Here is a 14,072-nt window from a genome sequence, read left to right as displayed (position 1 = left end):
CCCTTCCAGCAAGGATGTGTGCTGACGTGTGATTTTCAGTGCTTGTCTGCCAGCTTAAAATCATTTACTTTTTTTTCTGTAGCTGAGCTGTGTAGATTTTCCATATTTATTTTTGCAAATCATTGTTTTGAAAGAACTTTCCACTTGCCTGGTGAGCCTTCCAGGAACTGATGAAACAGAGATGCACAGGGTTGTTTCCCTACCTCTTGAATTTGCATGGGCTGAGCCTGATGCAGGAGAGAAGGGGTGGAGGCTGCCTTCTTTTTTCAAGCAGTAAGGGAGATCAGCACAGAGGGGGTCCTGTTTTCATATCAATTTAAATAATTCCTTTTGAAAGAAACATGTATCTGAGTTCTCTTGAGGCACATCAACTTTAACACATGTTGGGAGGGGTATATCTTCGTAATTATGCTCTTGAACTCTAAGGTAAATTATACCCACTGGGAAAATGGGAAAAAAAATCTGGTTGGGATATTTAGTTAAATGTGGGGACAACCATAAGGTGTTGGAGCTGCCTGGACCTCAAAGGTCGATCGGAAATAGAGACCCAAGGCCCAGTAAATGTAGTTGTGTTTAAACAGTTTAAGGGGAGTGTCTCCTAGAGAAGAGATAACAGGACAGGTGTGTAAACTAATGAGCAACAAGACGCAATTATGTGACAATTTACTCACTGGTCTCCTCCCACCTCCAGCAGTGTTTACAAGCACCTTGGTGCTTACTGAGGCTTGAGTAAGTTGTTACAGGAGGGGTATCATCCAACATTAAGAATGCCAACAGGCAGCATGTTTAGAAATGTTAACAAGCACTTGTGTAACTGCACGTGTTCTGCGTCATGAACGTTGTGGTGAAAGCAGCAAACTGTCCTGAAACTGTCAGAGTGGGTGGCAGTGTCCTTGGTGTGAGAATGTTAAAGGCAAGAGTTTCTCAGGTTGTAAACCAGTAATTTAGTGAGAGGTTCCCCTTTGCTTCGCAGCCGTGCTGTTGGCGCCCTGGTTGGCACAACTGGCTAGGCTCTGTTGTGCTGAAGCCAGAACTTGATGCTAAATAAACCACTGATTTGATCAGTGAATGTGTAGCTTTTTCACGTTAATATTTTTCTTTCAGATCTTTGGGAGGTTTTTTGGGCTGAAGCAGCCTCTTTTTCTTTCAAGGGAAGAGAAATTAAATGATAGAAATTGGGAAGGCTGCTGGGCAGCCTGAGCAACACTCTGCTGGGGTATGTGGGATGCAGTATGATATGTGAACCTAAGCCTGAAACCTCCACCCTGCAGGTCAGGGCTGCTTTGGAGGGACCAGAACCACTGAATTAAGTCCTGTGGAGGCACTGAGGGCTTTGTGTTTACTCACTGGTCTCCTCCCACCTCCAGCAGTGTTTACAAACTCTAGAGGGAGCCACGTTTACCTTGATCTGGTCAACACCAGGGCTGTATGGAGTAAGGAGTGGAGGGAGTCTTAAGGGTGTTTATAGAGAGTATTAGGCAGGATCAAACAAACCCAAGCTATTTCTGTCTTCAGTTGTTACAGGAAAAGCTGAATGAATTGAATTTCGAATTAAAGTCTGTGCAAGAAACATCACAGAGGCAAGATCGTACAATCCAGAGTCTGAATGAGGCCCTGAAGAGCAAAGAGAATAAGGTAATATTTTTGGGTGGGAAAGGTGGTGCTCGCTGAAAGAGGGCAGCGTGCTGGCCCTGTAGGCAGTGGCTGAAAAGAAATGCTTAAGCCAGTGCTTGGCACCCTGGATCTCAGTAAATTATTTCTTGCAAAGCTCTTTCATGTGATGCTAACATGTGTGTGTCGTAATCCAGGCCGGAGGGTTAGGGTTAGGTTTAACCTAATCTCCTTGGGGTGGGAGAGTTTGTGCTTCGTTAGCCCATGACTGGGCTTCCTGTGCTCTGACTCACAGACAGAAGAGCTGTACCGTATCATCGAAGGGCAGAACGAGACCATGGCCAAGCTGCGGGACATGTTACACAGAAGCCGTCTGGGGCAGTTGCAGGTATGTCCCCGGAAAGCCCCAAAACACATCAGGTTTCATTCTGCAGGGATCCTGATTCTTAAAATCCCTCATGTGAAGAGTATCTTTTGACTTTCTCTGGTCCCTGTTTTTTTGCCAGGTGTCCGAGAGCCCGCTGTCATCCCAGGAGCAGCAAATGTCACCGCTCGATCTTCAGAACACGCTTTTCTGCACCAAGCTGGAAGTGCAGAAACTGAAGAGAGCTCAGCGCCAGAAAGAGCATCAACTGGCTGAAGCCAGGAGAGCCACCCAGCTCCTGGAGACCACGGTGCATGAGGAAGAGCAGCAGAAAGAGGCAACCAGGAAACACAACCAGGTGTGACTTAGCCTGGGTTTAAATAACTTAAGAATCACTGATGTAGTCAATACTCCCACTCTATTCATCATTTCTGCCTAAGCCGGTCTGGGCACACTCGCCTAAGCCCTTGTCACATGTGGGAGGGAGAACTCTCTAGTTTTCTTACCTCATATCTGAGGATTTAGAATTAGCAAAGACACTTGATAAGCATATATGTTGTCACTTGTATGTCTTTGGCTGGTGCAAATGTCCCATCTCTTTTCGCAATGTTATGAAGTTAATGTTCCCTGTTGTGCGGCTTAGCTGTGATTGACTAAAGCTCTGCCTGTGGCCAGAGCGAGGGGTTTAGATGGATGTGTACCCTGTAAAATGAGATAAATATAAACTTCATGACATAGAAGTGTGTTTGGAGATGTGAAAGTTGTAGTGTTGCAGAAGACTTTTGGCTGTGCTCACAGTCCTTGCTGCGCTTGGCTTTCTCAAACTGGCCTGCTGTTTACAGGTGTGTTGAGGACTGAATTCCAAGATATGTGCTTTTTCCTCACAGGAGCTGCGTGCTGTGGTACTGCAGCTGCAGGCAGAGCTGCAGGACAAGGCTCAGCAGCTCCAGACTGTGGAGTGGGAGAAATGCCGTGAGCTGCAGGCCCAGGAGCAGAGAGTGCAGCGTTTGAGTCAGCAGCTGGCTCACAAGGAGCAGCTTCTGCAGGTGAGATGCAGAAAGATTAGAGTTGAGCATAATTAATTGGGTTCTCTGCTCTTCCTTTGGTACTTGGCCATGCAGAAGTCTGTCTATAGCTTTCATGCATACCCTTTAAAGAAGGGAAGGAAAGAGGCTTTTGGGCTCCCTAGATGAGGAATAAAGCACAGGTATCCGAGTGCCTCAGCCCACAGCAATGCCTGGTGAGCCCTGGCAGGTGCTAGTAAGCCTGTCCCAGCTGCTGGGACTCTACCACCCTTTGATGTGGAGAGTAAAGTAAGCATAGAGTAAGGAGATGATTATCTCTGATTCTCCTGTGCTTCCCTCAGGGGTGTTTCTATACTGACAGTTGTACTGTGTGTGTGTGATCTCTAGGAATCAAGGGAGCTTCTGCAATGCCAGCGAAGCTTGGAAAAGAGCCCTGCAGCCATGAATGCCATGTTGGAGAAGCTGCAGCAGCGAGTCAGCGACAGGGATGCTGCTCTGGAGGTGAGCACATATTGTAGGCGATGTCTTGGTTGTCCCTGAGGCTCACCCTTTGGGCCCCAGGGGTGACCATATCTTCTACATGCTCTTCATGGCTCAGCCTTCCAGAGGAGCCCTTTGGGAAGGAAGAGCTGAGGTCCCCCACTCTTGCATTCCGGATTAAGCTGTAAACTGCCCAGAGCAGGGCCTTCAGCTCTGCCATGTGCTCTGCATGGGCAGCAGGCCTTGCTTTCTGGCTTTGTCATGTGCCCTCAGCACAGGCCTTATGTGCAGGCCTTACCATGTTCCTGCAGGTCTAGGCCCAGCCCTTCCCCACATGCACACGCACACACAGTGAGTTGGTTCCGACCCATATAAAAAATTCAGTGAGATTTGGATCCAGGATCTCACACCCACATGGGGAGTGGTGGCTTCAGAGCCCTACTGCCCCATTCTAAGCAATCCCCCCCTCTCACACAGCGAGCAGTAGACGAGAAGTTCTGTGCCCTGGAGAAGAAGGAGCAAGAGCTGCAACAGCTCCGTCTCTCAATACGGGAGCGTGGAAGTGACCTGGAAAGACTGCGCAGTGTCCTCTCCAGCAACGAGGCCACCATTCATGTGAGTGCTTGTTCCTGGGTGTGCAGAGTCCAGCCTGGCTGTGGGGTGCTGCTAGACAGACCTTCCTGGGAATGCTCTGGTTGTTGCCGGGGAGAGCATCAGCAGGTGTTGGCCTTCCTCTGGCCCTGTGTGCGGGGCACATTCCTGGGTCACTCCTGTTTCTGGGTGTAGAAGGCACCAGGAGCAGATGGGTGAATCTGTGTGACTCTCTTAGCAGTTGAGACTGGTATTTCCAGTTCTGCTTAATTGAGGATTAAGTCTGTGTCCCTGATTGAGCTGCTTCTGTTGTGGTCCTCAGAGCCTGGAGAGCCTCCTGAAAGCCAAAACCCTGGAATTGGAGCAGGTCTCAGCAACCTGTCAGAACCTCCGCTGGCTCAAGGAGGAGATTGATGCCAAATCTTGCAGCAGGCAGAAGGAGCAGGAAGGGATCATCCAGCAGCTGCAAACCTGCCTGCATGACAGGAATAAGGAGGTGGAGGTAAGGCCTTAGCTTGGCTTCCTGAGTTTGTTGGTAGAGAGAGTGGTCTCAGACCAGAGCCTGCTGGCTGCCTGCCTCACCTGCAGCTGTGCACAGTGCTTTGGAAGCTGTCTGCTTTTGGCACCTGTACATACCTGTGCCTGCTGAGACACTGCTCTCTCAACTACACCCCGGCAGAAGAGCTGTTTGTCCTTGAGGAACTTTCAATTGGATGGTAGCAATGTCTCTCCCTTTCTCCCCCTTGTCAGGAGCTTACAGCAACTCTACTGTGCAAGCTGGGCCCAGGGCAGAGTGAGGTAGCAGAGGAGCTGTGCTTGCGTCTCCAGCACAAGGAGAAGATGCTGCAGGATCTCCTCAGCGACCGAAACCGTCAGACCATGGAGCACGATGCCGAAATCCGGGAGCTGCTGCAGGCCATGAGCACCAAAGAGCAGCAGAGCAGAGTGAGTTGTGTGCAGGGCCACAGTGGGAGGCTGGGGTGGGTGGCTCTGCCTCTTGTTAAGCAAAGAGAAGCTCCCAGATGGGATGAGAGAAATGAAGGAGCTTGTTCCTCTGTAGATAAAGAGGCCGAGCCTCACTGAGGCTGTCTGGTGAGTAGGGTGGGAGGCTGCACTGGAGTGGCTGTGAGTGGCCAGGAGCAGTAGCTGCCAGGCTGGTTTACAGAGCACTTTGAGTCTCAAGTGAGAGAGAAATATTGAGATGGTTTCCCTTAGTCTCTGAAGAAGAAGAGGGACAGGGATCCTACTCCTGGTCATGGCCCTTCCTTCCCCTATTTTTCCCTCTCAACCAGGTGGCTGCTGAGAAGATGGCACAGGCTTTGGCTGAAAGGAGCTGTGAGCTGCAACTGCTGCGCCAGCATGTGTTGGGGAAGGAGCCTTTCGGGACCCACTTGGCTGGTGCCAGGCTGTTGAAGCAGCACAAACAGCCCATACAAGTAAGAATCATGCGACTGCCTGTGGCCTCAGGGCTCCAGAGAGAACTGTTTGCCACAGAAAAATGGGAGAGAGAGGAGTACCACAGAGAATGATAGAAATGAAAGTGGGATTAGGGAAGAGACTTCCTATAGGAGGAAGAGATGAAACTGAGGGGCAGAAATGCTGCCTGGATGTTCTGATCTTGATTTCACCAGCCTGTGTCACTCAGTGTCTCTTTTTGTTTTGATCAGGCAGCATTTGGGTCCACAGGGCACATAAAAGTATGAAAGACATCCACCCTCTGACCTTTCAGCATTGACCCAGTCCTTCCTTGGGCTGGACTGCTTTGCTGTATTGTAATCTCCTCCCTGACATTGTCACATTCTGGAGGGGACAAGAGAGCTAATTTTAGGTCGCACTAATTCTTGGCAGAGCCTGCTGGCTGTTTGCTGTCTCTTCCACAATTGGAGTTGGTATTTTTAAAGCAGCTTTGCTAAAACCCCCTTTGAGGCTGAACACAACTCTGAGGCTACATATGCCACGCTCCTACTTGAGCAGCTGTCAGTGGTTTATTGGTGACCTGACATGTTGAATGTTTTTAAGCAGCTGTAAACAGGTTTCTATTCCCAGGATCAGTGAACTGTACAGACTTCCAGGGATGTGTATATGGGCCAAGCTCTGTGTTTTCTTTCCTGCATGGTCCTTCTGGGCCACATCTTAGATGGAAATGTAGGTCTTTGTAGAGTCTCAGTTGAAGGACGGGTTGCTGCAGTTGCATGAAACCTGCTTAATCCTTACTATGAAGACACTGCCAGCAAACTCCAGTGACAAATAAAGCAAGGCCAGTGCCCTGTTGCCCACACACGGCTTCTGGGTGCAATTCACTTCTCCCTGCTGCCTGGCGAGATCCCCTTCATTGTTTTCTCACATTTCAGAGGTGTCAAAAGAGCAGCCAGCAGCTTTGCTGCAATCCTGGAGCTCTGGGGAAGCTGCACATTCCCCATAAAGGTGCAAACCTGGAGGCTTTTGTGTTTTCAGGAAATACTGGAAATAGCTTCTGGAGCTACAGCCATTGCCAGACCCTCACAGGGGGACAGCAGCTGCGGGGCTGAGGGAGGTGAGTGTGGTGACAACTTCTTTTGAGGTCCCCAAACATGACCGGGGCTTTCTGCTGTGGGGAAAACGTGGTCACATGAAACTGTGAAAGAGTAAAGAGCTTAGAACAAGAGTGAATATTGTGAAATAAAGCTGTGCCTCTCTTTAGGGTGATGTCTGAGGGTGGGAGTAGGGAAAAAGAGGCTGGTGTTGGATTTGAGGTGAGGTGCTTCTATTCAAGATCTGATGCTGTCCAGTGGAAAGGTTTTGACTTTGTTTCAGGCTGAGCTGAGACAAGTTTGGGTTTTGCCTGGGACCAGGGTTTGGGTTTTGCCCTGGGACCAGGACACCTGAAATTTGTCTGGGGTAGAACAGCAGGCCTGAGATGTTGCTGTTGCTTTGGGCTGCTGTTCAAATATTAAGCAGAGAAGAAGGATATTTACTAAGGGACAATGGGGAGCACAAGCATTGGGACCCTGTCTTTCCAAAGAGGGATTCTGTGTCATCATACCGGGGTTTGAAGTGGCATGCAGTATCCCTGCAACCAAGCTGTCTTTGCAGTTACAATGTCAGCAGCAGAGCTGGAGAAGGATCTCGTTAATGCCAAAGAGGAGCTGGAGCTAATGGCGAAGAAAGAGAGGGAAAGCAGGGTGAGCTTATGATGAAGCCTGTGCTTGATCTCCCTTGCTTGCAGGAGACCTTTGGGCTGCCTCTCACTTGAGGTTTTGGACCCCACTATTGTGAGGATACCCCCAGTGAGAGAAATGGGGCAGTAGCTTGCAGGGGGATGTTGGCTCTCTGAAGTCTCTCACGGGCTTCTCTTCCCTCTGTAGCGGGAGCTCACTGCTCTGCAGTCTGTCGTGGCCACGCAGGAGGAAGAGCTGCAGGTGCAGGCCTCGGATATAGAGTCCCTGACCAGAACCATCCAGATCAAAGAGGACCTCATCAAGGTGAGATACTGCGCTGTGGTGGATCAGTTCCACCTGCAAAGGCTGCAGAGGAGTCTCTTCTTTCCCCACATCCTCAGAACAGCATGGCTGGCTGGCTGTGGATGGTTTGCCTAAAGCTCTCTGTGGTACTTTGGCCAGAAGGTAAAGGCCACAAACCCCCGGAGTGTTGTCACTTGGCTTTTTGCTCCTTGTGTACCAAACACCCTCCTTTGAGAGCCCTTTAATCAGAGTGCATGGTGTCCCTTCTCAGTTCTTGCTGCAGGCTGTGGTCTGTGCCTAATCCACTCTGGGTGCTCTGGCATTTTTTTTCTTAGGAGACCTGGATCTTTCCAAACATTTGAAACTTTTGGCAGTTGCATTCCAGGGAGGTTTGTGAAGGTCCAGCTGTCTTTGTTATTGATCCCTTCTTCACTGAGCTCTCCTGCTACTTGTTGATTTTCAGGATCTGCAGATGCAGCTGGTGGATCCTGAAGAAATTCCAGCCATGGAAAGGCTGACACAAGAAGTGCTGGTGCTTCGGGAGAAGGTGGCCATGGCAGAATCACAAGGACAAGAGGCTGCTGGAAACAGAAGGCAGCAGGTAGTGTGCCATGTGGGGCAGGCTTGAATGTGTTTATATTTCTGCTGGTGCTCAGTTGTGAGGCTTTGTTTTCAGCCTCTTGATGTGCCAAGATGTGCTTGTTCTTGGAAGCTGGCTGTGTGTGATGGAGAGGATTGGTTCCCTTTAGCACTTGTCCAAAGGGCAGAGTCTTCTGGGAGTCCAGGGATGGCATGGATCAATTTGGACATGAGCAAGAGAGGAAGGGGGAAGCCCCAGTTTCTCAGGGATGGCCAAATGTCTCCTTTGATTTCTGTCTGGTTTGTAAGTGCTTCATGTTGTCTCTTCTCTCCAATCAGTTGCTACTGATGCTGGAAGGGCTGATCGCTGAGAGGAATCGGTTAAATGAGGCTCTCCAGGCAGAGAGACAGCTCTATGGCAGCCTGGTGAAGTTTCACACACACCCAGACAGGTAAGTGAGTGTGTGCCTTGGCTCTGTGCTGCCCTTTACTGCCAGGACAGGCATGGGTGGTTCATTGGGGCAATCCCTGAAGCAGTGGTTGTTCTGCAAGTCTGAGAGCCTTCAGTGAGGAAAGAGGGAGTTGAGGCAAAACATCAGCCCAATGTTTTTTTGGGAATTGAAGTTTTAGGCTTTTTCCTTTCAAGACACTGTGGTGGCCAGCTTTAAATGCTCCCTAAACTCCCCCCTGTTGCCATGGGATTTCCATCTCTGTTCCCTGACTTATCCCTTCCCAGCTCAGTTTCCCACCCACACTTGGCCACCTTTCAGAGACTGCTGTCAAATTCCTAACCAGCTGTTGAGTTGATAAAGATCTATCTAGGTGCTTATCCAGGCGGTTGTCTGTCCCCTGCAGTAATCCCATGCCCTTCATGAGGCTGCAGCCTCTGGGATATTTGAGCTACCTGATAGCAAGAGAGCACATAAGTGGAGTGCTTGGGTTAGCACTGAAGAACAGCTGTGACTCTGAGTCCCCTAGCATGGGCTGGAGCCTTTTTTGGGGATGGCTGTGCTCTGGGGAGGTTAGAGGTGAGGCGGGAGGTGGCTGAGCTGCCTGGAGTCAACGTCAGTGTGGATGGAGGGGCCGGTTTGGTGTGTGCTTGCTGCAGCCTGTCTAACCCTCTTCCGTTCTGTGCGGCGTGTCCGCTTAGCGCTGCGAGAGACCACGCTCTGCAGGTGGAGCTGGAAGGGGTCCACGAGCTCCGGGGACAGCTGGAAGAAGCTCTTGGAAGAAGCTTGGAGTGTTTGAGCAGGCTGGAGACACAGGGCGCCATAGGAGGTGGGGAACAGGAGCGTGTGAGAGTCCTACCCCAGCATGCCTTCTGAGCACTGGCGCTCACCCGCCTGCCACGGAAACGGTTCACTAACCGAGCGAGCCTGTCTCACTGACTCTGGGAGGGTTGCTTTGGTTCTTAGTAATGGTACAGTAGAACTGGTGCAGGGCTTTTTTGTTTTATTTTTGAGCTGCTTCGGAAACGGCGATCAGTGCAATCCACCCGTGTCTCGTGTACGTTCCTGTCTGACCTACCCTGGTGGCCACTGATGTATTTGCACATTCAAATCATTCCATTTTAGTTGATTTCCCTCTATCTCCCTTCTCCTCCCACCCCCATGGGCCAAATAAAGATTCCCTATCTCTGAAGGAAACACCAGATGTTTTCTATCATCTCCCAAGTGCATGAGTGTGAGTTTTTGTATTCCCTTACCATTTTCTTAAACCAGTGACATCCACCTCTTGGGTTGATGGTGGTTGGCCCAAAGGGAGACAGCGTATATGGAAAAGTGGGTTCCAGAGACAGAGAATTCAAGACCTGGTGACACTTGGCTGGGCCTCTTACACAAGACTTGAGTGTAGAACCAGCAAGTCAGTTTATGCTTAAACCAAATCCTACTCCAGTATTGATGATTTTACTGAATGGGTTTTTTTTCCCTAATTGTCTCAGCCTAGCTTGTGAGTCTTCAAGGGAGAATTTCCTCCTCTTTTTGACAGATGGTTTAGTGTGACTGAGACAGCGCCTGGGCTGGGTCTGCTCCCTCACTTGTACATCCACATGTTGTTTACAGGCTCCATGCACCCCCTGGGCTGTTGGACAGGACCCTATTTCTGCATTGCTGGGGGCTGTCTCACTTGGCACCACTGCATACCTTTTCCAGGGTCTCTTTCAGCTCCTCCAGAGTGTGGAGGCTGGCAGGAGAGCTGAAAAACAGCAGCAACAGCTTCCCAATGATCAGTGCTTCCCACACATGGCAGGCTATGGATCTCTTGTCCTGTAATCACTTCCCAAAGTGGCAGGAGCAAATTTTGCACCTCTGAGCATCTGTTTCTGCTTGCTGGGGAGGCTGAACTGGGCTGAACTGTGCTGCGCACCCGGACCTGTGACTGCCCTGCTGCATGGCTGCTTGTGACTGCTTCACAGGGCACCAGCTGTCCTGTTCCTTTTGCCCCTGCTGAGATCTCCTCTTCTGTCTCAGATGGGGCTGGGATGCAGCACAGCTTTCCCAGCAGGTCAGGACTGCCCCTCTGGGTCAGCACTCGGCTGTGTGGTGACCTCAGTGGTTCCCATATGGGCAGAAGGGGCACAGCTGGAGGCTGCTGGGCAGCTCTGGGTTTGGTTAGCTTTTCCTTTCTTCTGTTTCATCTCATTCCCTTCCTCTCACTTCTCTGTGTAGCACCATCTTCTCTTTATCCTCCTGCTTCTTGCTTTGTAGGAGCCTTTGTGTCCCTGTCCTTACCTTTCTGCCTTCCCTCCTCCATCCTGGCACTGATGCCGAGCTGGCCTCCTGTCAGCAGTTCTTTGTGCTGTCTCATAGCTCTTTGTGGAGATCTATCCTTCCTCTCTCAACTTTCCTGTGGACCTTGCTTCTCTTCCGTTGTTCACAGCAGTGTGAAGGCTCCCATGCAGCTGGTGCACCTGGGTGTCCCGTGCTTGTGGGCCATATGCAATTTGCAAGCCATGTAACTAATACTCTGTGCCTTCAGGCTGGGGTAAAAGACAGAGAAGTCTGTGGAAAAGTAGTGCTGGGGTTGCATCTCTTGTCTCCTGTGCTGGTGGCACACAGAGACCTGAGCAGCGTGGTGTGCTCCTGCTGCCATGGAGGGTTCAAGCACTTGGTGAACAGCAGCCTGGGCACAGCTGCCCTGCGTACACACTTCTTTGCTCCCCCACTACCAGATTCCTCTTCTTCCCCTGGGGTTGTTTGGTTTATTTTTCTTTGAGATTTGTGCTCCCTTTTTCTCTCTGGTCCTGGAGCACTGGGAGCTGTGTGGAGCTGTGGGTGAGGCTGAAAAGTGGGATGCTGTGCCCTGGCATAAGAGCTGATTCTCCTATGTGCCCAGAGCAGCTGTGCTGGCTGTGTGCCACCCTGCTCTGCTCCTTCAGCCACAGTGACCCACCTTGAGAGCCATGTGGCCCTCAGCCCCCCAGCAAAGGCTGCAGCTGATGGTCTGCATCCCCTTACCCTTCAGGCCCTGCAGGCACTGAACTATCCTCCTGCATGGTTTGGCACCTGGCTGAGGGTTTTTGCAACCTCGTGGCAGTTGCTTGTCATGAGTGTGTCTCCTGAGTGTGTCACCAGTGCTGTGGACAGTGTGCTGTGCAAATGCCTGCCCTGCTGCAAGGCATGCTCCTGGCTGGTCCATAGCTATTCCTCCTGAGAGCCACGTGCTTCCTTGCTGGCTTCCCCTTCACCAGCGATGCTTGGCATCTCTCCTGCTGCGATTTCTCTGTTATCCCCTGCTCTGTGTTCAGCCTTGCCCAGGAGCTCCAGACCTAATGGTGATGGATTTGGCCACAGGCAAAGCAGCTGCCTCTCCTTTGGTGCAAAGGCAGCTGTGAGACCTGACGCTGCACAGCCCCAGGGGAAAGTCTGGGGCCCTGTCCAAGCACCCGTCTCCCTGGGAGGAAGAGGGATTGGGGGTACACCCATGTCCCAGCTGCCTAGGCAGGCGTTGTAAGTCCTCACCCAGGGTTTTGCATCAAGGGCCCAGTAGCAGAGCTGTGTGCAAGCAAGAAAAGCATAACCTCAGCTCAGCCCAAAGCCCCCAGGCACTGTGGTATGGGACACAAGTGTCCATTTACCTCTGCAAAGCCAGTGCAGGACTTTGAAAGAGCCCAAGGCCATGCCTGACAGCAGGGCTTGGGCAATGCGAGAAGGGTGGCTGATAGTGCCTCCCAACCTACCTCTGCCTGGGCAGTCAGGCCCCCAACACCAGGCTGAGGCAGTGCCAACAAGGCTCCCTGACCAAACTCATGCTGCTGCTGCTGCTGTGTCTTGTGAAGTGGCTGCAGAGTGGGTGGTGTGTGTGCACGTCTGTCAGGGCAGCAAGCACAAGGTGGTGAGAAAGCAGAGATGTGGATGGGGCAGATACCAGTGCTGGGGTGCTGTCCCCTCCCTCACTGATGGGCCAGCACAGGATGCTGGGTTGGAACTCCAGCATGCAGAGGGGGGATAGAAGGGCACAGGGACAGTAGGGAAACCTCGGTCCTGCTGGAAGTGCCCGAGCACCAGGTGTGTATGAAGCAGTCACCTGCCCCGGGGCTGCCCACAGTGGCCATGGGCATCACTAGGGAGGAGAGTGCAGAGGCAGTGCTGCCAGTGCCAATCCTCTGAGTGCCTTGTGCTGTGCTGTCCCCTAGGTCAGGCTGCGGGCACAGACGCCAACGTTGCCAGCACCAACTTCACCGACGGCATGAAGGAGGAGACAACCCGTGGCGTGGCAACCCAGCACGTGAGTCAGGGCAGCGCGACACTGGGAACAGGGGTGGCAGAACTGGGCACTGCACCACTGCCAAACTGTGTCCTAGCCCCTTTGGAAACGCCCCCATCACCCTCTGTCTTTGTCCCTCTAGAGCAGCCCCCGGGCCCTTAAGGAAAGTGGGAGCACCGAAAGGAGAACAGCGCCCACCGTGCCAGAGCGGGAGCTGCGAGCTGAAGAAGAGCTGCGGGAGCTGAAGGCACAGCTGGAGGAAGCCGGCTTCTCCTCTGTCTCCCACATCAGGCAAGAACTCCGTGACTCTGGAGCCAGCGGGTGGCAGTGGCTGGAGGGGACACCCTGCATCCCAGCCTCTGCCTGCCCTTCACAGTGCCTTGTGCCCCTAGGAAGGCGATGCTGAGCCTGTGCCTGGAAAATGCGGAGCTGAAGGAGCGGATGGGTGAAGCCACATCGCTGCTGGAGGGCGGGGAGCAGGAGGAGGCTGGGCTGGGCAGCCCCCTGGCCTCTGAAACCCACAGGCTGCAGCGGAAGACCCGCAGTTCCCTCGGGGACCGCCCGGCCGGAGGCAGTGGGGATGGCCAGGGGGTCCCAGCAGAGAGGGGAACTGTGCCCACCAAACGCCCAGCACTGGAGGCACGATCCCAGGATGACATGCCCAAGAGACCCTGCCCTGGAAGCCTGGGTGGAGGGGATGGGAGCCACGTAAGTGCACAGGGGACTAGAATGGGGATGAGGATAGAGATGGGGATGAGGGTGGAAATGGGGGGCTGATAGCTCATCTCCCATCTGGCAGGTGGAGGGCACCGTTCCCGGTGGGGGTTGGCCAGGGCTGGGCACAGAGCTGCATTCCCAGGTGGCACAGGGCCAAAGGCAGTGCCAGGAGCTGCAGGACAAGCTTGCCGCCTCAGAGGCCACAGTGCGGGCACAAGCCGAGCAGCTGGAGAAGTACCACGTCCTGCTCCGTGAGTTAAGACAGCGGGTGGGACAGGGAGTCTGTGCCGAGCCTGGCATGCTCTGTGCACTGTGCTGTGCATGGGGCAGGGGTGGTGAATCCTGCCCGGGGAGGACCCTGAGCTGAATGGGCTGCCCAGCAGGTGAACCTCACACCCAGCAGCTCAGCAAGCAAGTGCAGGTGGACTTCCAGGACCTGGGCTATGAGACGTGTGGACGAAGTGAGACTGAGGCTGACCGGGATGAGACCACCAGCCCTGGTAAGGAGAGCCAAGGTTCCAGGGATCCCTATGCTTTGCCTACCTGGCATGGAGAAAT

General features: G+C 52.5%; 1 protein-coding gene across 5 annotated transcripts in view; it reads left to right on the top strand.

The window, feature by feature from the left end:
- LOC135418754 (myomegalin-like) overlaps positions 1-14,072 on the top strand; it is a 35,504-nt gene that overhangs the window by 15,341 nt on the left and 6,091 nt on the right. For all 5 annotated transcript variants that reach the window (XM_064664354.1, XM_064664351.1, XM_064664352.1 and 2 more), the window contains 20 exons: positions 1,516-1,635; positions 1,907-1,999; positions 2,118-2,333; positions 2,863-3,021; positions 3,388-3,501; positions 3,958-4,095; positions 4,394-4,573; positions 4,822-5,016; positions 5,364-5,507; positions 6,526-6,604; positions 7,144-7,232; positions 7,416-7,532; positions 7,975-8,112; positions 8,430-8,542; positions 9,241-9,368; positions 12,727-12,818; positions 12,940-13,088; positions 13,190-13,505; positions 13,597-13,765; positions 13,898-14,014. In XM_064664354.1, coding sequence (XP_064520424.1) covers positions 1,516-1,635; positions 1,907-1,999; positions 2,118-2,333; positions 2,863-3,021; positions 3,388-3,501; positions 3,958-4,095; positions 4,394-4,573; positions 4,822-5,016; positions 5,364-5,507; positions 6,526-6,604; positions 7,144-7,232; positions 7,416-7,532; positions 7,975-8,112; positions 8,430-8,542; positions 9,241-9,368; positions 12,727-12,818; positions 12,940-13,088; positions 13,190-13,505; positions 13,597-13,765; positions 13,898-14,014 — 2,866 coding nt within the window. The remainder of the gene's footprint in view (positions 1-1,515; positions 1,636-1,906; positions 2,000-2,117; positions 2,334-2,862; positions 3,022-3,387; positions 3,502-3,957; positions 4,096-4,393; positions 4,574-4,821; positions 5,017-5,363; positions 5,508-6,525; positions 6,605-7,143; positions 7,233-7,415; positions 7,533-7,974; positions 8,113-8,429; positions 8,543-9,240; positions 9,369-12,726; positions 12,819-12,939; positions 13,089-13,189; positions 13,506-13,596; positions 13,766-13,897; positions 14,015-14,072) is intronic.

The sequence above is a fragment of the Pseudopipra pipra genome, chromosome 9 (genome assembly GCF_036250125.1).
Source record: "Pseudopipra pipra isolate bDixPip1 chromosome 9, bDixPip1.hap1, whole genome shotgun sequence".
Lineage (NCBI taxonomy): Eukaryota > Metazoa > Chordata > Aves > Passeriformes > Pipridae > Pseudopipra > Pseudopipra pipra.
Note: the sequence above shows the minus strand (reverse complement) of the source record. Positions and strands in the feature narration are given on the sequence as shown.